General features: G+C 36.8%; 2 protein-coding genes across 2 annotated transcripts in view; both read right to left on the reverse strand.

Moving 5' to 3' along the window:
* The window catches only part of LOC134656407 (protein sidekick-1-like), a 269,487-nt gene that overhangs the window by 137,869 nt on the left and 110,773 nt on the right, over positions 1-20,845 (reverse strand). The window contains exon 2 of the mRNA XM_063511934.1: positions 11,181-11,369. Within this exon, the coding sequence (XP_063368004.1) occupies positions 11,181-11,277 (97 nt within the window). The 5' untranslated portion in view covers positions 11,278-11,369. The remainder of the gene's footprint in view (positions 1-11,180; positions 11,370-20,845) is intronic.
* On the reverse strand, positions 6,873-10,664 carry LOC134656399 (uncharacterized). Its single transcript, XM_063511927.1, has 2 exons — positions 10,032-10,664; positions 6,873-9,756 (listed from the first exon to the last, which is right to left on the reverse strand). Exon 2 carries the CDS (start codon positions 8,995-8,997, stop codon positions 7,195-7,197), a length of 1,803 nt encoding a protein of 600 aa, XP_063367997.1. The 5' UTR covers positions 8,998-9,756; positions 10,032-10,664; the 3' UTR covers positions 6,873-7,194.

Consider the following 20,845-nt stretch of genomic DNA (forward strand, 5'->3'; position numbering starts at 1 on the left):
TCAGAATAGAGTGCTCACTATACATCCGATTTGGTACCATAAAGACTATTATTTTCGTAGTCGACATCTAGCATCGAATAGCGGAATTATCAGTACCGCAACCAAATTCACTTTGTTTAAATTATGAATTTATGTCGTCATAACAATGTCTCAATTTCAAGAGAACTTGTCTTGTTTTAGTATCAATATACTCCATGCATCTTACAATAATATTAAATTAATTCTCCGAATTACAAAGCTTAATTGAGCACTGAACATAACTATTTTGTTTTCAACGTAATCAATCGAAATAATTAAAACGATTTTGTAACCACAACAAAGCATACCGCCGATGTCAATTGCCGGAAAATGTAAATGAAATGAAATGAAATGAAAATGCTTTATTGCCACAAAAAAGTACAAAATATAAACTAACTAACTTAAACTAACTATTCTAATAATATTAAGTATAAGTTATAATTATTTCTAAATGATGTGGCAAACGGTTTTGGCGTCAGCATGATGCTGAAAATGCCCACCCACATGGGTGACACTTCAGCGCTGTTTTTCAGCCAGAACCAAATTCCCTTCGCACCTCCACAAATCAATTATATGTAAACCGCGTTTTAACATCAACATGTCTTAAACTAAATTAAAGTGAACGAAAGAGTGGAAAATATAGTACTTTAACCAGGTGATTTAGCCAGATACTTATTTTATTTATCTTAGGTTCGCCGCTTCAGCCTGTTTGTTAAATAGTGATATTTTGCATTGTTTTTTAAAGGTGAGCAAGCAGCTTTTTTGCCTAATTGGAGGTGGTAAATTATTCCATATTTTTGAAGCGGCGTACCTGAAACTTCCCTTAAATCCTGCAGATTTATATCTCGGGATTATTAACTTCATCTTCATTGTATTTCTTTTAGGTCGACGAGTTTCAGTATTAAAGGATAATTTTTGAAAAAGGTAAATAGGTATTTTATTGTATGCTACTTTATGTGTAAGGCAAGCCATGTGAAGCTCCCTTCTAGATTCCATATTTAGAATTTTTCTTTCAGCCAATATTGGGGAGATATGAGCTCTTTTTGGTACGTCAACACAGAACCGAATACATGCGTTCTGAACTCTTTGAATTGCTTTCTTGGTGTATTGGTACAACCTTGGTCCATATTAGTGATGGGTAGGACATCAATTTAAAATGAGTTTGTATGAGTACCTCATTTTCTAAAATGAGGTGTTATAATGTCTTACTTCAAATGAGGTGAGGTACAAGCATATTTTCAGCGTCGACTATTCCATTAATTCCAACGGCGACAAAAATATTTAATGTATATACATATTTATGTATTCATCACTTCCTTTATAAATAAATAAATAGTAACATTTAATTGGAGTGCAATTCTGGAGGTTAAGAATAGAACTTTTAGGAGAAAGATAATTTTAGAATCAAGTAAAATGAATAGAGGAGTGAAGTAAGACATTTTTGCGGTACGAAGTACTGCGACAAATTAACAAAATGAGTGGTACAAATGAGGTGCCTCACGAGTGAGCGACTCAACACTAGTCCATATACAGTGTCACAGTAGTTAAACTGGGATAAAACCAAAAGTTCAGTGAGAATTATTCTTATTTTGTAAGACAAATATTTCCTTATATTGTACAGGATTTTTAGTTTATAAAACGCGTTCTTTATCTTCATGTTTATATGATCGACGTATCGCTGTTCTTCGTCCATGATCAAACCTAAATTGCGAGCCTTGTTTACCCTCTCAATAACGTCATTATTTATTTTTAGGTGCAAGCTTTGGTTAGCAACATATTCAACCTGTTTTTTGGTGCCCATTAACATGTATTTTGTTTTAGCTGAGTTCAAAACAAGATTATTTTTTTGTGACCATTCCGACACGGCTTTCAAGTCATTGTTGATTTCACTTAAAGCCTGCACAGCATTTTTGGCATGGAATGATTTATAGACTTGAGTATCATCTGCGTATAGGTGGACTTTAGTATACTTTAAAACTTTTATCATATCCGCCGTAAATATAATGAACAAAAGCGGGCTCAGTATCGATCCCTGCGGGACCCCTCTGTTTAGACTCAGTATTTGCGAAGCCCTTTGGTTTCCTTTCTCATCTTCAGATACCACTTGTTGTCTTCTTCCTATGAGGAATGAGCTGAACCATTTTTGTGCATTAGTTGATACGCCATAATAAGAAAGCTTTGCAAGGAGTAACTCCGGGTTAAGGCAATCGAACGCTCTCGAAAAATCGAGTAGTACCAATACGGAACTCTTCCCCTCATCGGATGCTGTTATGATATCGTCGCTGACATGTGAGAGCGCAGTGGAAGTCCCATGTCCAGCGCGGAAGCCAGACTGCGTTGTAGGAAGGAAGTTGTTTTGCTCTAGATAGCTTTTGAATTGTTTTTCGACGACTCGCTCAAGCACCTTGGACAAAACTGGTAGAAGACTTATAGGACGTAAGTCCTTTAGTTGTTCAGTTTTCCCGCTCTTTGGTATTGGTTTAACCAGTGCGTGTTTCCACGCTGCCGGGAATGTATTGGTTTCGATGGATTTATTTATAATTGCTGTAAGGACTGAGAGCGTGAAAGGCAGTGTAAGGCGAATCATGTCAATAGAGATCTGATCATGACCACACGCATGGGTCTTGATACTGTTCAGAATATCTCCAACCTCTTTTTCAGTAGTAGGCAGAAGACTAAATTCAGGCGTATGGTGTACAGCTCTCTCCTTGCAAAAAAAGTTGAGCGTTTCGGGACACGGTGTCGAATCACCCGGAACATTAAGGAAAAACTTATTTATCTCATTTGGCTTGTTTAAATGGCAATGTAAGTAGCAAATGTAATTAAATTACTAAAAATATATGCTTAATAATACATAAAATTACAGTTTTAATATTTTAGTTTTTTCTTATGAATATAATTATTATGTTTAATATAAATGGTAAGGAAGCCAAACGTCTTGGTGTTTTAAAGTAGATAATAATTATATTAATCTTCACTGTGGCAAAGTAACTGAGTCTATTTTATCCTTGCAAGTTTACATTTTTGCGACGTGAATTTGCACACGTATGGAAGCAATACAAAAGACGCTACAGCTGATTGCGTAATCGTTACACATGAAAGTACATTCTCATTTTTGAATCAAAAAGCCATCACCAATAGCGTTCACTGAATCGGTAATCTTAAAATACCCTAGTAAAATCATTCGCCGAATTTTCATTCGATTCCTTCCAGTCGGCTGGCCAGGGCTGCCACGCACTCCAGCCCGATTGATTCGTGATTGATATTGCGGTCTTGCATTCGCTCCTCCCTCGTGTGAAATGTCCCGCGATAAGTGCTAGGGTTGGCAACAAGAATTATTTTCAATTTGGGCGGATAGGATATAGGTATCATAATTCCAATTTACATAACCCATTTATGTAAACTATGCATCTTCCTGGCGTTGTCCCGGCATTTTGCCTCGGCTCATGGGAGCCTGGGGTCCGCTTGGCAACTAACCCCAGTAATTGGCGTGGGCACTAGTTTTACGAAAGCGACTGCCATCTGACCTTCCAACCCAGAGGGTAAACTAGACCCGTATTGGGATTAGTCCGGTTTCCTCACGATGTTTTCCTTCACCGAAAAGCGACTGGTAAATATCAAATGATATTTCGTACATAAGTTCCGAAAAACTCATTGGTACGAGCCGGGGTTCGAACCCGCGACCTCCGGATTGCAAGTCGCACGCTCTTACCGCTAGGCCACCAGCGCTTTTGTAAACTATGCGTGTCGATATAAAACGGCATATTTCGATAGCATGTAAAGAATTTTTATTTTCAATAGCAATAATAAAATACATTGGAATTTCTTGGCAGAATTTAAATTTTACGGGATAAAATATTTATTTTGAAAACTACGGTCGTACAAAATCAATATAGCTGATAAAATACTGAATATATAATGCGAATGAATGTATAACATTTTATTCAAGTCTGCTAGAAATATTTTTTGTGGAGTCAGTTCATGATTTGTATATGTTCGGTTATCGATTTATTTTTATGAATTTTACTAGTCGAATTTTAATATGTTTTCCTATCTTGATATAGGTATATGACAATATGGTACCTACATCAATTAATGATCCATTTCGTAGTATTTCAAACTGAAACTAACTTACATCTCAATACCTATTCAACTTGAAAAGCTGATAAGTGACAACTGTTCTAATTTTCCATTACGAATATGAAATTAGGTACCTATCTCAAGTTGGTAAGCTATGATTTCACAGTTCTTTCTAAATATTTGCTACTTAATAAAATATTCACCGCTCATAAAAGCAGAAATTGTTTTTTTTTTACCTATACCGATACCTATACCTATGTCGCAGTCGGATTGTATAATCCGCCGTATTACATTACGGCTAGCCGTTTTACAAAACAGGGGCGTTTTGAAATGCGGCGGTTCGACGATTAGCCGGATTGAATGCGGCTGAATGAAAATCCGCCGGAATGTATTCGGCGCCATACGTTCTTCAAGACGGCTAGCCGTAATGTAATACAGCGAGTCATTAGCCGCCGCTTTGACAGTTTTTAGTTCCCATTTTTAACACTCGTGGCGCTGCCTGACATAACAACGACAAACTATGAAAAACGCTGGGGTGTCCATCAAATCTGGAGTTCGTCGGACTGTTTCTTTTCAAAAAACATTTCCTTCGCAACTTAACTAGCGGTTTGCCCTTCGGGCATCTGAAGCTACCTAACGAACCTAACCTACCTAGCTATTGATTTAGTGAGACGTTCGTGAAAACATTACACTTTGGGGAAAAAAGCGTAGGTAGGTAAGTAGGTTAGGTTCGTTAGGTAGCTTCAGATGCCCGAAGGGCAAACCGCCCAGAAATAGGAGCCCCGCTTCCGGGGCTCCGTCTATTTAAGTTGTGAAGGAAATGTTTTGGAAAAGAAACACATGTAGTGCGGTGGGACCATGGTAAAAATAAATTAAATTGCAAACATTGTCAAACTCCGGTTACGTAGGCGACCGAAACAATGGTCACTCTACAATCTAAATAGTAGATACGATGCGGCTAAACGTAGGCCGCCTTATTGAAGAACGTATCGCAATGACAATCCGGCTAATCGTCGAACCGCCGCATTTCAAAACGCCCCTGTTTTGTAAAACGGCTAGCCGTAATGTAATACGGCGGATTATACAATCTGACTACGACACCTATACCTTAGTGAACTTGACGCCGTCGACTGGACAGAAACGGCTTTGAACAGAGAAGCACGCATTGGCGGTCTTTGGTATCGGAGGCCAAGATCTACTTCGGGCATCCAACATAGTTTATTTACCTATCTTATAATATAAGTAATTAATTATTCTGCAGCTATATATTTAATAAGCCGTGCTTGTCCAATTTAGATTAAAAGCCTGTTATCCGATTTACTTCTGAAAAAGATTACGCCAACCTAACTCAAGGATTTTTCATTATAGTAAGTAATAATACTTATTGTAATAAATACGCTCTAAATTTTACCCACAGAAAATTAAAAAGCAAAAAAGTGAACTCGTTCTCAGATTATTCGCGATATATAATTATTATTTACCTATAGCCAAATTAACGAAAGCTAAATAGTTTTAAGCGCACATTCAGTATATTTAAATTCTATGTACTTAAAAATACTTTTAAATAAAAGCAACAAAACTTTCGTCTTTTCTTTCGCATTCCGATTGAAAATACCTATGTCCTTGTCTTACTCTGTAGAAACAGCAATGCAGACTAGAGGCGCTTTTCATTCGTATCACTTAAATTCCTTGTCAACATCGGTTATTCGAAAGCGCTTCGACAAACTCTTTTATTTCTCAAATATTCTCGACTCGCATACGCTCAAGATGAAATGCGAAATTTGTTTTCCATTCTATTCGTGAAATGGCGGTGGAATAACTTCTTTTTGTTTAATTTGGAACAGCGACAGCGTGTACAGTCGCCATCAGATATATCGGAGCGGCCAAGGCGCTCATAAATATCTGAACACGCACTCTAACGCCCTGACAACAGAGGCGTGTTCAGATATTTATGAGCGCCTTGGCCGCTCCGATATATCTGATGGCGACTGTACCTACTCGTACTTTTCGGGGATTGAGCAAGTTACCTACCTCACGCTTTTTCGCCTCTGGCATTTTCGAGTTTGATAACTTATTTAGGCAATGTACGACATTTCATTTCGTATGGTTGATAGGATTTCATAATTTCTATAAGTTCGATTGGTTTAATACAACTTGCTTCGTGATAAATGCACCACTGAATGTGTAGGTATGTAATGATAAAATAAAATAAGTATTACGTTGTAACTTGTACCTAAATAATAAATGGGCCAAAATACTTTTTAATGCCTAATCCGAGCATACAAATTTCGATAAAAAATAAAAATAAATTATTACATTTCTTTGTTTTTTTTAGGTAAATATAGATTAGTTATAGTTCGATTTATAATATACATACCTCTGCAGCGATAGTTTTAATGAGTTTATCATATTTCTGGCAACTAATATATCAAGGTGTCAAGAAATTAAACAACAGCGTTACTTTTTTACAAAATTAACTTTTTTAATTAAAATTGCACAATCAGACTTTTCAATATGTCAGTTTTAAACCGTAACGCTTACATTTAACTCTTAGTAAGTAAAATCACAGAAATAATCAGTTTTATGGAGTATTCTTAATAATTAAGATTACTGCGTTACCAAAGTGTCATTTTAAAACTTAAACTTTCCTATTAATAACAAAAAACATACATACATACATACATACATATAATCACGCCTATTTCCCGGAGGGGTAGGCAGAGACCACGGATTTCCACTTTCTACGATCCTGACACACCTCTTTCGCAAACAAAAAACAACTTATATTTAATACCACCTAATGGCATAACCTTCCACTTTTGATCAATAATACGTACGTAAGAGGTTCAGGCATTTGAGATCACTAGAAGCCCATGTATTACTGAAATTACTACAATAATCAAAGGGACACAAAAGTAACGCAGTAGTAAGCTTAGTAACACAGTAGTATTTTCTTACATACTATACTTTGTACTTTCTATAGAGATCTGTTATAATGATTAAAACAAAATAAAATGTTACTTCTTATGACGTGATATAGTATCAAGTAACTTCAAAAACAACAAACTTAGCAAATTTAATACAAATAACTCAGTCTTACTTTTCATATACGTTAATTGCTTCATCGTAATGAAAATATACCCTTTTACCTTTTACGATAACTTTAGGGTTAGGAACAATTTCCAAGATGTTATCGTAAGGCTCGTAAGAAATATCAGTCTCCACTGCTTTGAATCTTTTGCCAGTTTTATCTATCATCTTGTAAAACATAATTTTTACGTCTCCTTCTTCATCGACTTCACTTTTAGCAACGCCGAGGTAAGTGTAGTGTTTGTCTTTGACAGAAGACACTTTTATTAAAACATGGACACCGTCAGATATTTTTGAAGGATGAACATTTTCCTTTTCAATTAGCTGCATTTCGCTTATATTAGAAACCGATGGTTGGCTAAAGCTTGCTAAAGGTTCGTCGTCAGAGTTGGAAGATGAGGAATAAACCGTATTATAATATGATCTTCTAGGTACGGCAACGACATTAGAAATGTCATCTAGGACTGATTCCTCATCCAATTCAAACGAAAGAATATCTTCTCTAAGTGTATCAATGACAGGAACAGGAACAGGCTGATATGTTTTTGGATTCATGCAACGGCAAAAACCCCTTTCGCAAAAGCAACTGAGGTCTCTGTATTGAAGTTCTCTGGGAGTGTCAGTAAAAACTTGATGTACTTGCATAGTACCCTGGAGTGGCACTAGGTTTTTAGGTAGTGCTTTTTCAACGATTTGAATGTCGCTTTCAGTCAGTAAGTACATTCGAACCTTGCTCAAATCCTTCAAAGTGTAATAAAAAGCTTCTGCATCAGAAATATCGGAACCAGCAGCTACTTTTTCATCTGCGGTGCGTTTGAGGTAGCCACCAACGCCATCAGCAGCCCCTTTTCCATGACCAGCTTCAAAGAAATTCCATGTAACGCGGATGAAATTGTATTCGCTGAATAGTCTGTGACTTATGAAATAAAAATTTTGCTTCTGCCGGTATTGAGTAGCTGGTCCATCGGAGAAAAAGTGAACTGTAGTTATATGACGGTTGTTGTGTTGTATTTCGCGAATAATTGGATGTAGGTGTGCCCAAATGGAGGCAGGGTTATGGGAATTATTCGCAGAAATGGTACAAAATGAATTTACAGTTGGCTTGTTATGTCCTTCAGGTTTTGTGTACATAACTCCTATATGTAAAGTTACTTGCTTTCTTGATCCGCCAAAATGGTGGGACTGCACCTCTTCAAAATGCTTACAGTTATAGTTTTCGCTAAAGTCGACATGCAGAACGACTTCGTTATTATTCAAATTATCTATAGCATTTCGATAACTCTTGTACTGTACTTTAATGTTGTAAATATGTTTCTTTAATTGTATCAAAGTTTGCTTTAAGTTTCCAATCAATTCTTCAACTGTTCCTTCAGCTATTTCCTTTACGTTTTTAGTAACTTTTACTTTTTTGCCTGATTTTTCAATCATTTCCGATTTCCTTATCCAATGAGCCCATTTCACTAATCCGAGATTACCTGTTGTTTCCCTAAAAAGTATTTCTTTTGTCTTACAATCTTTACAATTGCCAGTCATACAAGCTTTGTTATATGTCGAGCATACTGTGCTAGCGATAAGTTCGTTCATGTTTGAGGTGGCAAGGACTCTTGTTTTGTAAAGAGCATCTATAATATACTGCGCATTTGTATGTGTCTTGCATAGGCAAGTCTCTCTTCCAGCAACTGAAGGCGGTTTTACGTAAAAAGGCCTATTTTTTATGAAATATGAATAAGAACATCTCAGTTCTGGGTTTTCTTTTTTGAATGAACGAAATAGGCCTTTCATCGTGTCCAGTAAATGGCGCTTCTGCATTTTTTTTTTTTAAAGGTGACAGTTTCCCGTTTACCCGCCGTAGCTCTAGAAACATCATCACGGTCAAAAAAGCTTTTAATATTATCAACCAGAAGCGTTTTCCCTAAAGGATTATTCTGTCGTTTCATCACTTTCATCTGATCAATGCCCAAAGTCTCGCGTATAATACTAATCTTCATTTTAGACTTGGCTATGCCTTCTCCTTGGAAAATTCGTTTTAAGGCTTTCTTCTCTCTCACTGACTTCAAACTTTTGTAATGGTCTTTGATTGCATTAGATAACGTTGAATACTTGTTTTGGTTAAGCTTATTTACTTTTTTCGTGTCTTTGATTGTGGTTTTAGCTCGTTGGTATCTCTTTTTGTATTTATCGCACAGCCGTTTCATTTTTTCGAGTTCTTCCTGAATTTTCAGATTTTTTCTGTAAACTGTGGAGCGATCTCTTCGTATTTGTCTTCGGCCTCTAGATCTCGGTGAAACTGGAGTTCCTGACCGTGGGCTGGACGTCGGTGTAATGTTCATAATTTGTTGAGCACACTTTTGACGTTCTCGTCGTTTCTTGTTCGCAGTCTTCCATTTACGCTTGATATTTCTGTGTTCACGCTCTGTCATATCTTTTACAAGTTTTTTATTTGCGTGGTACCTTTCAAGATGTTTTTTTTTGGCTTCAGAATTTTTTATAGGGTCCAACTTTAATTTAAGCCTATAACGACGTTGCTTTTCTGCGTTCGTTAACGCCATTTAGTGCAGAAGCTTCCTTCTGTGAAGAAAGAAAGAGTATTTTTGAATTTCGGTCTTAATAACATATTTCTAACATTAAAAATAATAAAAAACGCAACTGCGTTACCTTTACAACAACTGCGTTACTTTTTTCTAGTAACGCAGTGTAGCAGTTACGCAGTTGTAAATATTTGACTTCGTTGTAAATATTCACTAAAAAGAATAATAAAATGCAAATATTCTAACACTGACAGAAACAAAACATGACTAACTGCGTATTAAAATAACAATAATGTAAATATCGTCAGTACGTACCTTTCGACAGCGGTAACTCAGCGGCCACGCAATAAACACACGCACCTCTCTCAACGACTGTGACGCGACTGATCCGGCTAGCGGTCTCCCCCCGCGCAGTTGCTATCATTCGTTCTAATAGTTACAATAAGTCGAACCAAATGAAGTGAAATAAAATGTAACACACTCACTTTAAAGTTTATTTTCATATAGCAACGCAAGGTAGTTACGATTTTGTTCTTTGTTGGGGACACAGACTAAATATTTTTTTATTCTATGAAATATTTAATGTAAAAAATATCTATTGGCGTTGTAATAAGGTTCAAATGTTACATTTTCATAGGGACATTTAAGATTCAACGCCACCTAGGAAATATTGGGAGAAATAGCTAAGTACATCTTGACACAGTGCTCAAGGACAGCAATATTTTGTACTAAGAACGACTGCGTTACCAAAAATTACAGCGTTGTTACCGCAATTTTAGGATAAATAACGTATTTTTCCGGTCAAATCTTGTTTTCTGCGTTAGAAAATAATGTTATATTTCGATATAAGTATACTTTTTGCGCAATTTTGTACTGATATCCCATAAAATTAATTATTCTTTCGGAGGGACCAGTTTTTAGGCATCAAAAAGTATTTTGGCCCAAATACCAAAAAAAACCGGCCAAGTGCGAGTCGGACCATCAAGATGCACCATCAACAAAAAATAGAGCAAAACAAGCAAAAAAACGGTCACCCATCCAAGTACTGATCCCGCCCGACGTTGCTTAACTTCGGTCAAAAATCACGTTTGTTGTATGGGAGCCCCACTTAAATCTTTATTTTATTCTGTTTTTAGTATTTTTTGTTATAGCGGCAACAGAAATACATCACCTGTGAAAATTTCAACTGTCTAGCTATCACGGTTCGTGAGATACAGCCTGGTGACAGACGGACGGACGAACGGACGGACGGACAGACGGACAGACAGCGGAGTCTTAGTAATATGGTCCCGTTTTTACCCTTTGGGTACGGAACCCTAAAAATACAATTTTAACTAAGACTTTTCCTCGACCTATCAGAAGCCAAATTGTTACTTTTTATTTCAAATGACGCCTGCCGTTTTAGGGAGTACCTAATTGGTGCATTCTTTCTATTCTATTTCTAGGTTTATTTACTCCACTTACCTCCACTAGATACAGAAGCTGTGGTAGCCACGCAGAAGCAGTGCAGCAGCAGCGAGAGCAGCATCTTGCTCAACACTCTGGTCCCTGGCTCTCTCATGCTCGCTCTTTCATCTTACACTGTTTCCATCTTGCTAGAGCGAGAGCTTGCATTTTCTTAGAGTAAGTTCGTTACATTTTTGAACGTGGTACCTGAAAAGATAGAAAAATCAATTAGTACAGGAGGTATACTCAATAGGTCCCTTTTTGGTGCAAAAAAGGTAATTTCTTCCTACCTACATATTTTTGTTGACTCATAAAACTAATTAAAACTTAAAGGGCTCACGTTAGTTAGTTGATTAATTAGATTAAACATTTAACTAATCCTGACGCCCTGACCTTGCGACCTTAATCTTAATGACAAGGGCAAACCGGCCTGAAATTGAAACCGAAACCTGTTTCAAAGGTCCAAGGGATTGCTTAGCACTAGAGCAGGGACTCAAATCTTTTACTAATCTGGAATTCCCAATTATTATGAAATGAAATGAAATGAAACGAAACGAAACGAAATGAAACGAAACGAAACGAAACGAAATGAAATGAAACGAAACGAAATGAAATGAAACGAAATGAAATGAAATGATTATTGTTTTATAGTTCACCATAATTATTTTTGCCTTCATCAGATTTTTGAAGTTAAAACTTATTTAGCGGCGCTGTGCACTTTTCGTGATGGGAAAAAAATGTTAAACTCGTAACAGGTGTCACGTGACCGTAAGACGTAAGACGGACACGTGACCCAATCGAAAAACTGTTACTTCAATGTCATTGAGTTTTTCTTTATTGATTTAAATGCCATCTAGTGAGTTTCGCTCTAACTGGTATTAATATAACTCGAGTACTAACAGTGATGTGCTTAGGGGTTTCAATTAATGCGACGAAATAACGCTAGATGGCGTTAACCTCAATTATACATAGTGCTGCAGACATTTTGCAATAGTGATTGAGTTTTCTCCCTGAGTGCAACCCGTTGTTTTTTTTTATTTAAGCAAAAATAGCGCACAGACATTGGAGTTGTATTGTGGACCTGTGTTGTGAGCGCTTGGGGGCGATATATATTATTTTCTTAGTCTATTTATGTATTGTGTCCCACTGCTGGGCCTTTGCCTCTCCCCTACCCTGATTCAGCGCTTCTTCCGGCCAGTTGTTAAGGCGTCAAAGTCGTCCCGCCATCTCTGCCTAGGCCTGCCCAGCCCTACGCTTCTTCGTTGGCATTCACTTGGTGGCTATGATAGTCCACCTATCCGGATGCATGCGATAGAGCTGGCGGGCCCAGTCCTATATGTGCCTATAACATATAGATAGATAGAATACTCTTTATTGGCACACCTCAGTAAAATAATACAAAAGAAAAGAACAATTGATTAAATGTAGAGGCAGACAACAGGCGGTCTAATAATAGATAATTGTATTATATAAATTCGAACCTTGGGCTTCCATCTTCGTTAGCAGGATCTTGATGGACTAGGTTGGGAGGTATCGTTGATTAAAAAGATATAAAAAATATATATTATTCTAGAGACCAAGATGAAGGTATATTATTCATGGCTGTATTCTCTCTGAACGGGCAGCTAGCTCACATGGTTTAACCATGTCCGTCCGATTTCAAGTTATTGCGGCGATCTGTCATGTTAGGCTGTTCAGTTGAACAGTTCATTCTATGACATAGTTATGTCATAGAATAGATATATGACGACGAATTTATGACATTTGTTATTTCCGCCAAGCATTAATTTGCCAATAATACGCCGAAATGCAAGAAATAAATTACTTAATCAAGCAATAATTACTATTTCAACGAGATTCCTATATTTAGTTGTGAAATTAACCACGAATCAGTAATCCATTTCTTGTTTTTGTGCTTTCTTGTCACAAAAAGCTTGGAGTTAAAAAAAAATCGAACTTTGGAACTATTTTATTCTGTTCGTATGCTGTTCCAGGTGTTCCTCAAACTTACTTCTTCCATATTTCAATGGTTGTCAAGTATCCATTAACTACGTTCTGTATTTTCATGTATACCCGTACTTTGCATTGTAACACTTAGCACAATTTATAACCGTGCAAATTTCCTACAGCCATTACACAGGAACTGAACTTAATTATGCTTTAACGGCCCTGTGCATTAGAAATGCAGTCGATTAATGTGGCAGCTTTCACCCAGGACTAATAAATGGTTAAAGTTTTGTTACTACCGCTGTTACAAAATATAGTGGATTATTGTTCACTTTTAAATACGGAAAGTTTAATCATATACAGGGTGCTTCCTGTAATAGGAGCAATAAATTAAACTAAAGGCTGTACTCCTCAAACTGACCAACACTAGTTCAGCAACTTTTAAAAATTATGAATCCTTTAGACTTCCTCTTTTTCATAGAAAATAAATATTGCCTTCAATTTACGCTGAAATTAGTGTGTTTTACGTTGCTTGTCAGTGTCACGCTTTAAACATAACAACATTTGCAATACATTGCGTCTTAGAATAAACTTAAAAGTGTAATAAAAATCAAATATGAGTTATTTTCAAAAGTTGCTGAACAAATGTTGGTCAGTTTGAGGAGTAGAGCCTACAGTTTAATTTATTGCTCCTGTTACAGGAAGCACCCTGTATAGACAATTAGCAATTTACTGTAAGTTAGTTTTGATACGCCTTTCCATCATCTATAGAATAAGGGATGAGGTCAACCGAAAAGGTGAGCGATATTGACGTAGACCTTATTAGCTACGGACAAGGCACATTTCTCGAAGACCAGATGATCAATGGGGGTAGAAATGGGCTTGAAAGATCGGCATTTACTGGACAACATAAAGTGACAAGGTAAACCGGTGACGTGTACGTCAATGATTCATACTAATATCATTCGAAAAATTTCTTTCAAATCGCTTGTCAAACAAATAATATTAACTGGAATAATAGTATGAGTAAGATACTGAAAACGCAAAAAATTCTGAGTACCTTTTGTATCTTAGTTACGCTTCATAAAAATAAAAAAGCTTACCACTTAAATATTCTTATCGCGATTATCTTTGAACCTAATAATGAAATAAAATTACCTACCTTGAAATATATTTATTATTCCAAAAGTTAAGCGTCAAGTCCCTGTAAAAAGTCGTGATTATTAAGCCGTTTTTATTTACTTTTGGGCCAGTAAATCTCTTCGCAGCTCATTTAAACCGGGTAACCTCGGCGCATTACGAGCCACTAAACTTAGGTAACTCAAGAACTCGTAAAACAATGTACCAGCGATTTGTGCAGTCGAAACATCGCATTACCTGCCCATAACATTATCGGTGCCATAAAGATCGTCGTTGCTTCGGATCCGTGTAGCAAATGCTCGCAATTTACTTTATTACAGTCGACGTATCACGACCAGCGTAACCAGACCCCTCATTGATACGCCTGCAACCCTTTTTAAGTCGTGTAACCCCTAGCGAGAGGGACGCGGTAGGTCGTGAACGCTTGGGGGCGTATAGGTTTCGTGGTAGATCGTGACGCTCTGCGACAATTTTTTTCAAGCCGAATTCGCTGCGCGAGACCTCTATTTGTCAAACAAGCCCCTCGAGGCCGAGCTTACAGGGTGTCGGCATTGTGTCGGATGGAGATGAGATGCTGGCGAGGTCATGAATTTAGAGGGATATTTTTGTCAGAACGTCTATTTAATTCGAATATTTGCCGCAAATGGATTTGCCTTGCTTTATGCTTCAAATACAGTAATTTGCGCAATTGCGCATGTCTATTCAGTCATTATTTCTTCTTTGTATCCCTTATCCCAGTTTATCTGGGGTCGGGTCTTCCCGTACATTTGCGCCAAAGAATTCTATTTCGGGTTGTCTGTGGGTTAATGTTCTGCTTCTGGATCTCTCTTTGCACGTTAGACCACCATGTAGATTGTCTATTCAGTCATTAACATTTTTATTTATTTATTAATTCTTTGATCGCGAAACTGTGATATAATTTTATTTTGGTCTTCCATTTCCCGCAATGGTTAACTGTTGAAATTTAAACTGTTGCAATTTAATTAGTTATTATATCAACATAACATGCGGCCAAGCACGGCATAATGAATCAAATGTTGTTCGCGAGTCAGGATCAAGCTTAATTGCGTAAATACCTCGTGTGGATGTTTCTGCAATTACAACGTGCAGCCCTACAGTAGGTACTACATTAACAAATAACTAGTGGCTCTGTGAGCTGTAGACCTTGCGAGTAGAGCTTAAAACTAAATAAATGTTGTTGTTTAGAAGAATTTAGAGAATCTAATTTGACAATAAAAACTTAACTATCGAACCTGCTTACAAAATTCGGGAATTTGTTTAGAAATGCCACCTGTAGAGTAGAACAGATGGACATACGAAACAATTTTTGGCTAACAGGCCAATTCAAACGTACACTGATATCAGAAAGACATCTGACTGATGTCATTTAGTTATCGTGCATTTCGCTTGTTCTTTTCCGTAAGTGCAAGCGAGACGCAAATTATAAACTAAAATAAAAAACAACTATACGAAATTTAAGTATAAAAAAATACAAAAAGTTATGTAGCAGTATACAATTACTAGGGATGGAACCAGGGACCTCCCAATGCAAACAAAAAAAGCGAACTTTTGCAAAATACGCCATTATAGTTCTTACTAAAGCTGACGAAATTTAGCTACCTACTCATTCTCAAGTAAAAACTAAATATCTAAATACCGCCAAAACCAGCAGCGATACAAATTTTCTGAATTTTTGGCCATTTAATCTATAAACATATCTCAAAAAGGAAAAACTCTTATGATACCGATACGACTATTTGTTTAGGCGGGAGCTATCACGACTCCGCCATTTTGAAAAAATTAATAAACCGGATTGACAAAAAAAAATTTAGTCATAGAATTCGGTCACAAAATTTCACGAGAATCGGTTAAGAATTGCGACCTGTAGAGGAGAACATCCGGCCATACAAAAGCAAAATGCTCGAGTCAAAACGTAGACCTTCACTACGCTTCGCTCAATTATTCCGACTATTATTTATACGACAAATTCCTGCATGAAAAAAATTACCTTCATAGTGTCACTTCGATACTTTTTCTTTAGAAAGTCGGTGCAGAGTTAGCTTTAAATGGACTAGTACGGATATTTTTACTTCTAATTATGTAACAATCATGCCTAATCAGTGACCGGGATACGTTTGGTGTGAAACGGTGAACATTCCATATACTTAGTAGGTAAACAAAATGCACATTTAAAGGTTGTAGAGATTCATTTAAAGAAACAAGTTCCTCTATCATTTTCATCATTCTAAATATAATCAGATGCATGCCTTTGTACAGGTAATTTGATAAATTGACGTTTCATCTGGAGAAAACTCGCAAAATAGCAACAATTAACTTAATAACCAATTAAACACGGTGCAAATATTAATCCTGGTGTGGTGTGTATCTAATGTAATATTTCGTAATCCGTTGCTTTATGTCTATGCCGAATTCTACCCCTTTGAGGAAGACAAACGGAACTTCGGACTATATGAATATTAACTCGAGAGCTTACCTTCCACATGTGAAATATTTTAGCTCTCCTAAATGCGGTTTCATTCGCGAACAAGGTGCTCTCTGCAACTTTGTAGGGACGGCCTTTAGCGTGATTGTTTAGTTTGTTGAAAAGGTATTATTTATTTACTTGCCAGAAAAGAGTTATTAACAACGGCTACGATACGAAATCTCAGCCATTACCTATTTATGTCGGTAGGACCTGTTACAAATTGCATCGATAAGATTCGCTGTGAAGGACGAACGTTAGCTAGTAGGTATAATTATGTAGTAGCATACGCTGACCAAAGTATATCACAGTTCATTTTTCATCGTAATTGGCATAAAATTGAAATACTTTTTACATTTCGTGGCACCTTACTGTATCATTTAATAGTGATAATGTTCTCTTCTATATTTGTGCTTATGAATAAATTATTTCTATTTTATTTTATAATATAAATTTTACGAGTTGTGCATTTATAACTAGTATTTACAGGTACTTTAGTTTCTAAATAAATAAAATGCTGTGCTATGCTATTGTATCAAATATGTATTTGATGCATACGTTGCGTGCGATATTAGTACTTACGCGTCACTAGGAATCTCAATCGTCTTGTGCGTTGAGCCATCTTGGTCTTAATCTATTTAGGTACGATTAGTCCATTTGGCGGCTATAGATAGGATTGAACTGCTCATGGGATAGGATGGGATCCAAAATAGTTTATCGCTTCGATTCACAGTTATAATAGATATATTAGGGCGAAAACGTATCACTGATAGCAATGTGCGAATGTGAGTTTATACATTTGCCATTAATGCAAGTAGCAAGTAGCACATGTATGCACTTGTACTCGCACACAGCCATCCATGATCCGTGTCGGCTGCCTGTATTCTTAATCAAATATTTTGCGACTGCTTATCAAGGGAACAACCGGACATTCTGCTGTTAAAACATTGACAAAGAACTAAGTTCCAATAACATTCAACATTGCCTGCCACTTGAATCTTTTTATCATCGCTTAAACATAGCATTTTAATTTAAATAAAAATAATACCGTTTTAGTTTATCTCATTTCACTGCGCAATTGTAGTTTTTATTTCATTTCATATCTAAAACTGCATTAAAGACCGCAGGCTCTCGTTGGAATTTTAAAACAAATGCTCAGAGCGGAGCGAAGTGTCTCAGAGTAATATTTCGTTCGGAAAGTTGCCAAGGCTCGATTATTGCGCGCCACTCCTACCAATCGCTACTTGGCACCAACCCTACGACTTTTTATTGTCATCTATCTACAGACGTAAAAAACAATGAAAGATTTGGAGATACATGGAAATTAAAAAGTAGTATTTCATTTACAAACAGTATGTATCAAAGTGTATAATATTTATACTCGTACTTACGTGGGCATCTGAGCTTGGAGATAAATAATAATTTTTTTTTCTTCCTCGCGTTATCCCGGCATTATTGCCACGGCTCATGGGAGCCTGGGGTCCGCTTGACAACTAATCCCATGATTTGACGTAAGCACTAGTTTTTACGAAAGCGACTACCATCTGACCTTCCAACCCAGAGGGGAAACTAGGCCTTATTGGGATTAGTCCGGTTTCCTCACGATGTTTTCCTTCACCGAAAAGCAACTGGTAAATATCTAATGATATTTCGTACATAAGTTCCGAAAAACTCATTGGTACGAGCCAGGTTTTGAACCCGCGACCTCCGGATTGAAAGTCGCACGCTCTTACCGCTAGGCCACCAGCGCTTCTAATATGATAACATATTAATCGTAAATATGAAGTACGCCTGTCCTACTTTAATTATTAAAAAACCAAAAAAGCTTATGTAATAAGCTAAGCGCATTGATGGTTAACCTTTCTGGCAAAGTCCATTAAACATGCTTTATTTGTGACGTAACAAGATTATAAACGTTGCTTACATGTCGCAAGTTAATAACATCGAGAGCCGTGCACGTTAGCGTTGTGCTACGGTTCGTTCATTAGAGCTTGGAGTGCCTCAAGGCTGCGTAATGGGCCCGGCACTTCTCGTTGTGAGCACCAACGATGCCTCCTTTGTTGTGAATGTGCCGTGTATACACAATCTACGCTCGTCCCGTCTCGGCCCCACCTGCAACGATCGTTAGGACCACACGAATACCGCATTGTTTGTACAATTAGTTCAACTGAACAGTTTTAAGTACAGTTTGTAACTTAGTGGGGACCAAGTCGGTTTCGGTTTTAGTTTGTAAGTTGCAATGGTTTGTTTGACTACTAACCGTCCTATTTGCTTTGTAAGTTACATAATTGTTTTGATAACTAAGAATTTTAAGCCAAACAACAAACAAAATGCCGAAATTCAACTCAAACGTGTCTGTTAAATTAGGTATACATTTTATTTTCGTTTGACTTGAATCTGTGTAATAAAAACAAGCCATTAAATGCTTTTAAGCCTTCAAGTCCCTTTCTCCAGCCATTTAAGCTCTAATATTTCACTCAAAATTCTTATTATAATCTAAGACTGCAGAGCACTCGAAAACCTGTTAATGTTAGAACATTAAAGCCTTCAAAGTGTGTCAATATATATTTCAGTAACAAGACAATTTGCATTTGCGGAACAAAATCATATTCAGTGTTTACAAAGTAAATAATTCATGCTTAATACCGCCTGCAGTAAGCTTTCCGGACGACGATGAAAGCCAAGAGGCTCGAGATAAAATAAATAATTTCTCAAGCGTGAAGAAAAAGACTGATGTCAATAATTTATTATTTTCGTTTCCTTTTAAAGCGATGCCATTAGCGGGCCGACGAGTGCTTTCGTCTTGGTCTCGAATTCTCCACTTTTGAGAGGGAATTTCCTGAAAAGGTACTAGGATGTCATCGCTGCTGCGAAATGTCTACATTTTATCTCACTTCTCGCGTGCTCGCGCCATTTTCGCGGCTGTGGAAAATGTGAACGCCTCAAATTTGGGCAATTCTTGCTGCTAGCTGCATGTCAAATTACAATACCTCATATTGGAGTATTATGTAAATAAGTACTAAATTAATAGATGCAGATTATTATAATCCAACAAATAATCTCATAACCGTTTGTAACCGATAATTAATTCTGTTAAAATTTTACATTACACAAATTCGCGTTTAAACAATATGTTGGACTCATAAATCAGTATTATGCGAAACATAATAATAAATTTATTTTTCGTTTACGGATGCTACGAATGATTTAATCTTTTGAAAAGCGTTCTAATGAGTACGAATAACACAGGGTATCGAAATTGTTCGGTGAAAGGTCAATAGTGGCGTCACTAGTGCTTTTAAGCGTCGATTACGACCCTCCATTGTGCTAACCCTAAATGGCCCGCGACGTTAGGTAGTGCGTGGGATTATTACGGGGTCTTTTTGTCGTCTGGCCCCTTTTGCCCGGTCGTGTAAGACAGATCACGAATGGGTAATAATTGGAGTTTAAATCTTTTTTTTGTTCGGAATTTAATGGTCGAGTTGGAGCAAATGGCCGTCATTTTAATTACCTCTGGGAGGGCGCTATAAAACGTACCTGAGTGACTTTGTAATTTGATTCTAATTGAGGTTTTAGTGCGGTTTGGAAATGGAATGAAATAAGAAACACTTTAAGTACAAATGATTGTTTTTTTTTTAAATTCCAATACGGATTTTGATACGGAAAAGTTGAACCTACCTGTAATTCGTAGATATATGTATTAAGTTTATTTTTAAACCCAATCTGTCTAGCACAGGCATCTTTTCACAAATTGTTTGGTCTGTGGACCCTACGTTAGCCTAGTGCAGATTAAATCTTAGCACACGTTTACAGAGTATACATCTTATACACATTTGAATTTGTTTTTTTTAAAGATGTTTGCAGGTCCTCGTGATATTTTTCCTCACTTAAATCCAATTGGTAATTATATTTCGTACGTAAGTTCTGAGCTGTTCATTATGTGGGTTAGAACAACAATCACCCGTTTGTTTGCCATAAACCTACCGCTCAGCTACCAGTGTGGTAGTAAGTAATGCCAACATAACACCAATTAAAAGTGTCTTTAGAGAGAATAAACATACCTTCACATGACACAGTATGAATATAAAAAAGAAATACATATTTAGTTAACTTT

Source organism: Cydia amplana, chromosome 18, assembly GCF_948474715.1.
Source record: "Cydia amplana chromosome 18, ilCydAmpl1.1, whole genome shotgun sequence".
Taxonomy (NCBI): domain Eukaryota; kingdom Metazoa; phylum Arthropoda; class Insecta; order Lepidoptera; family Tortricidae; genus Cydia; species Cydia amplana.

Bases quoted from the DNA above. Each gene is read 5' to 3' on its own strand.
- LOC134656399 (XM_063511927.1), bottom strand. From the start codon at position 8,997: ATGCAGAAGCGCCATTTACTGGACACGATGAAAGGCCTATTTCGTTCA.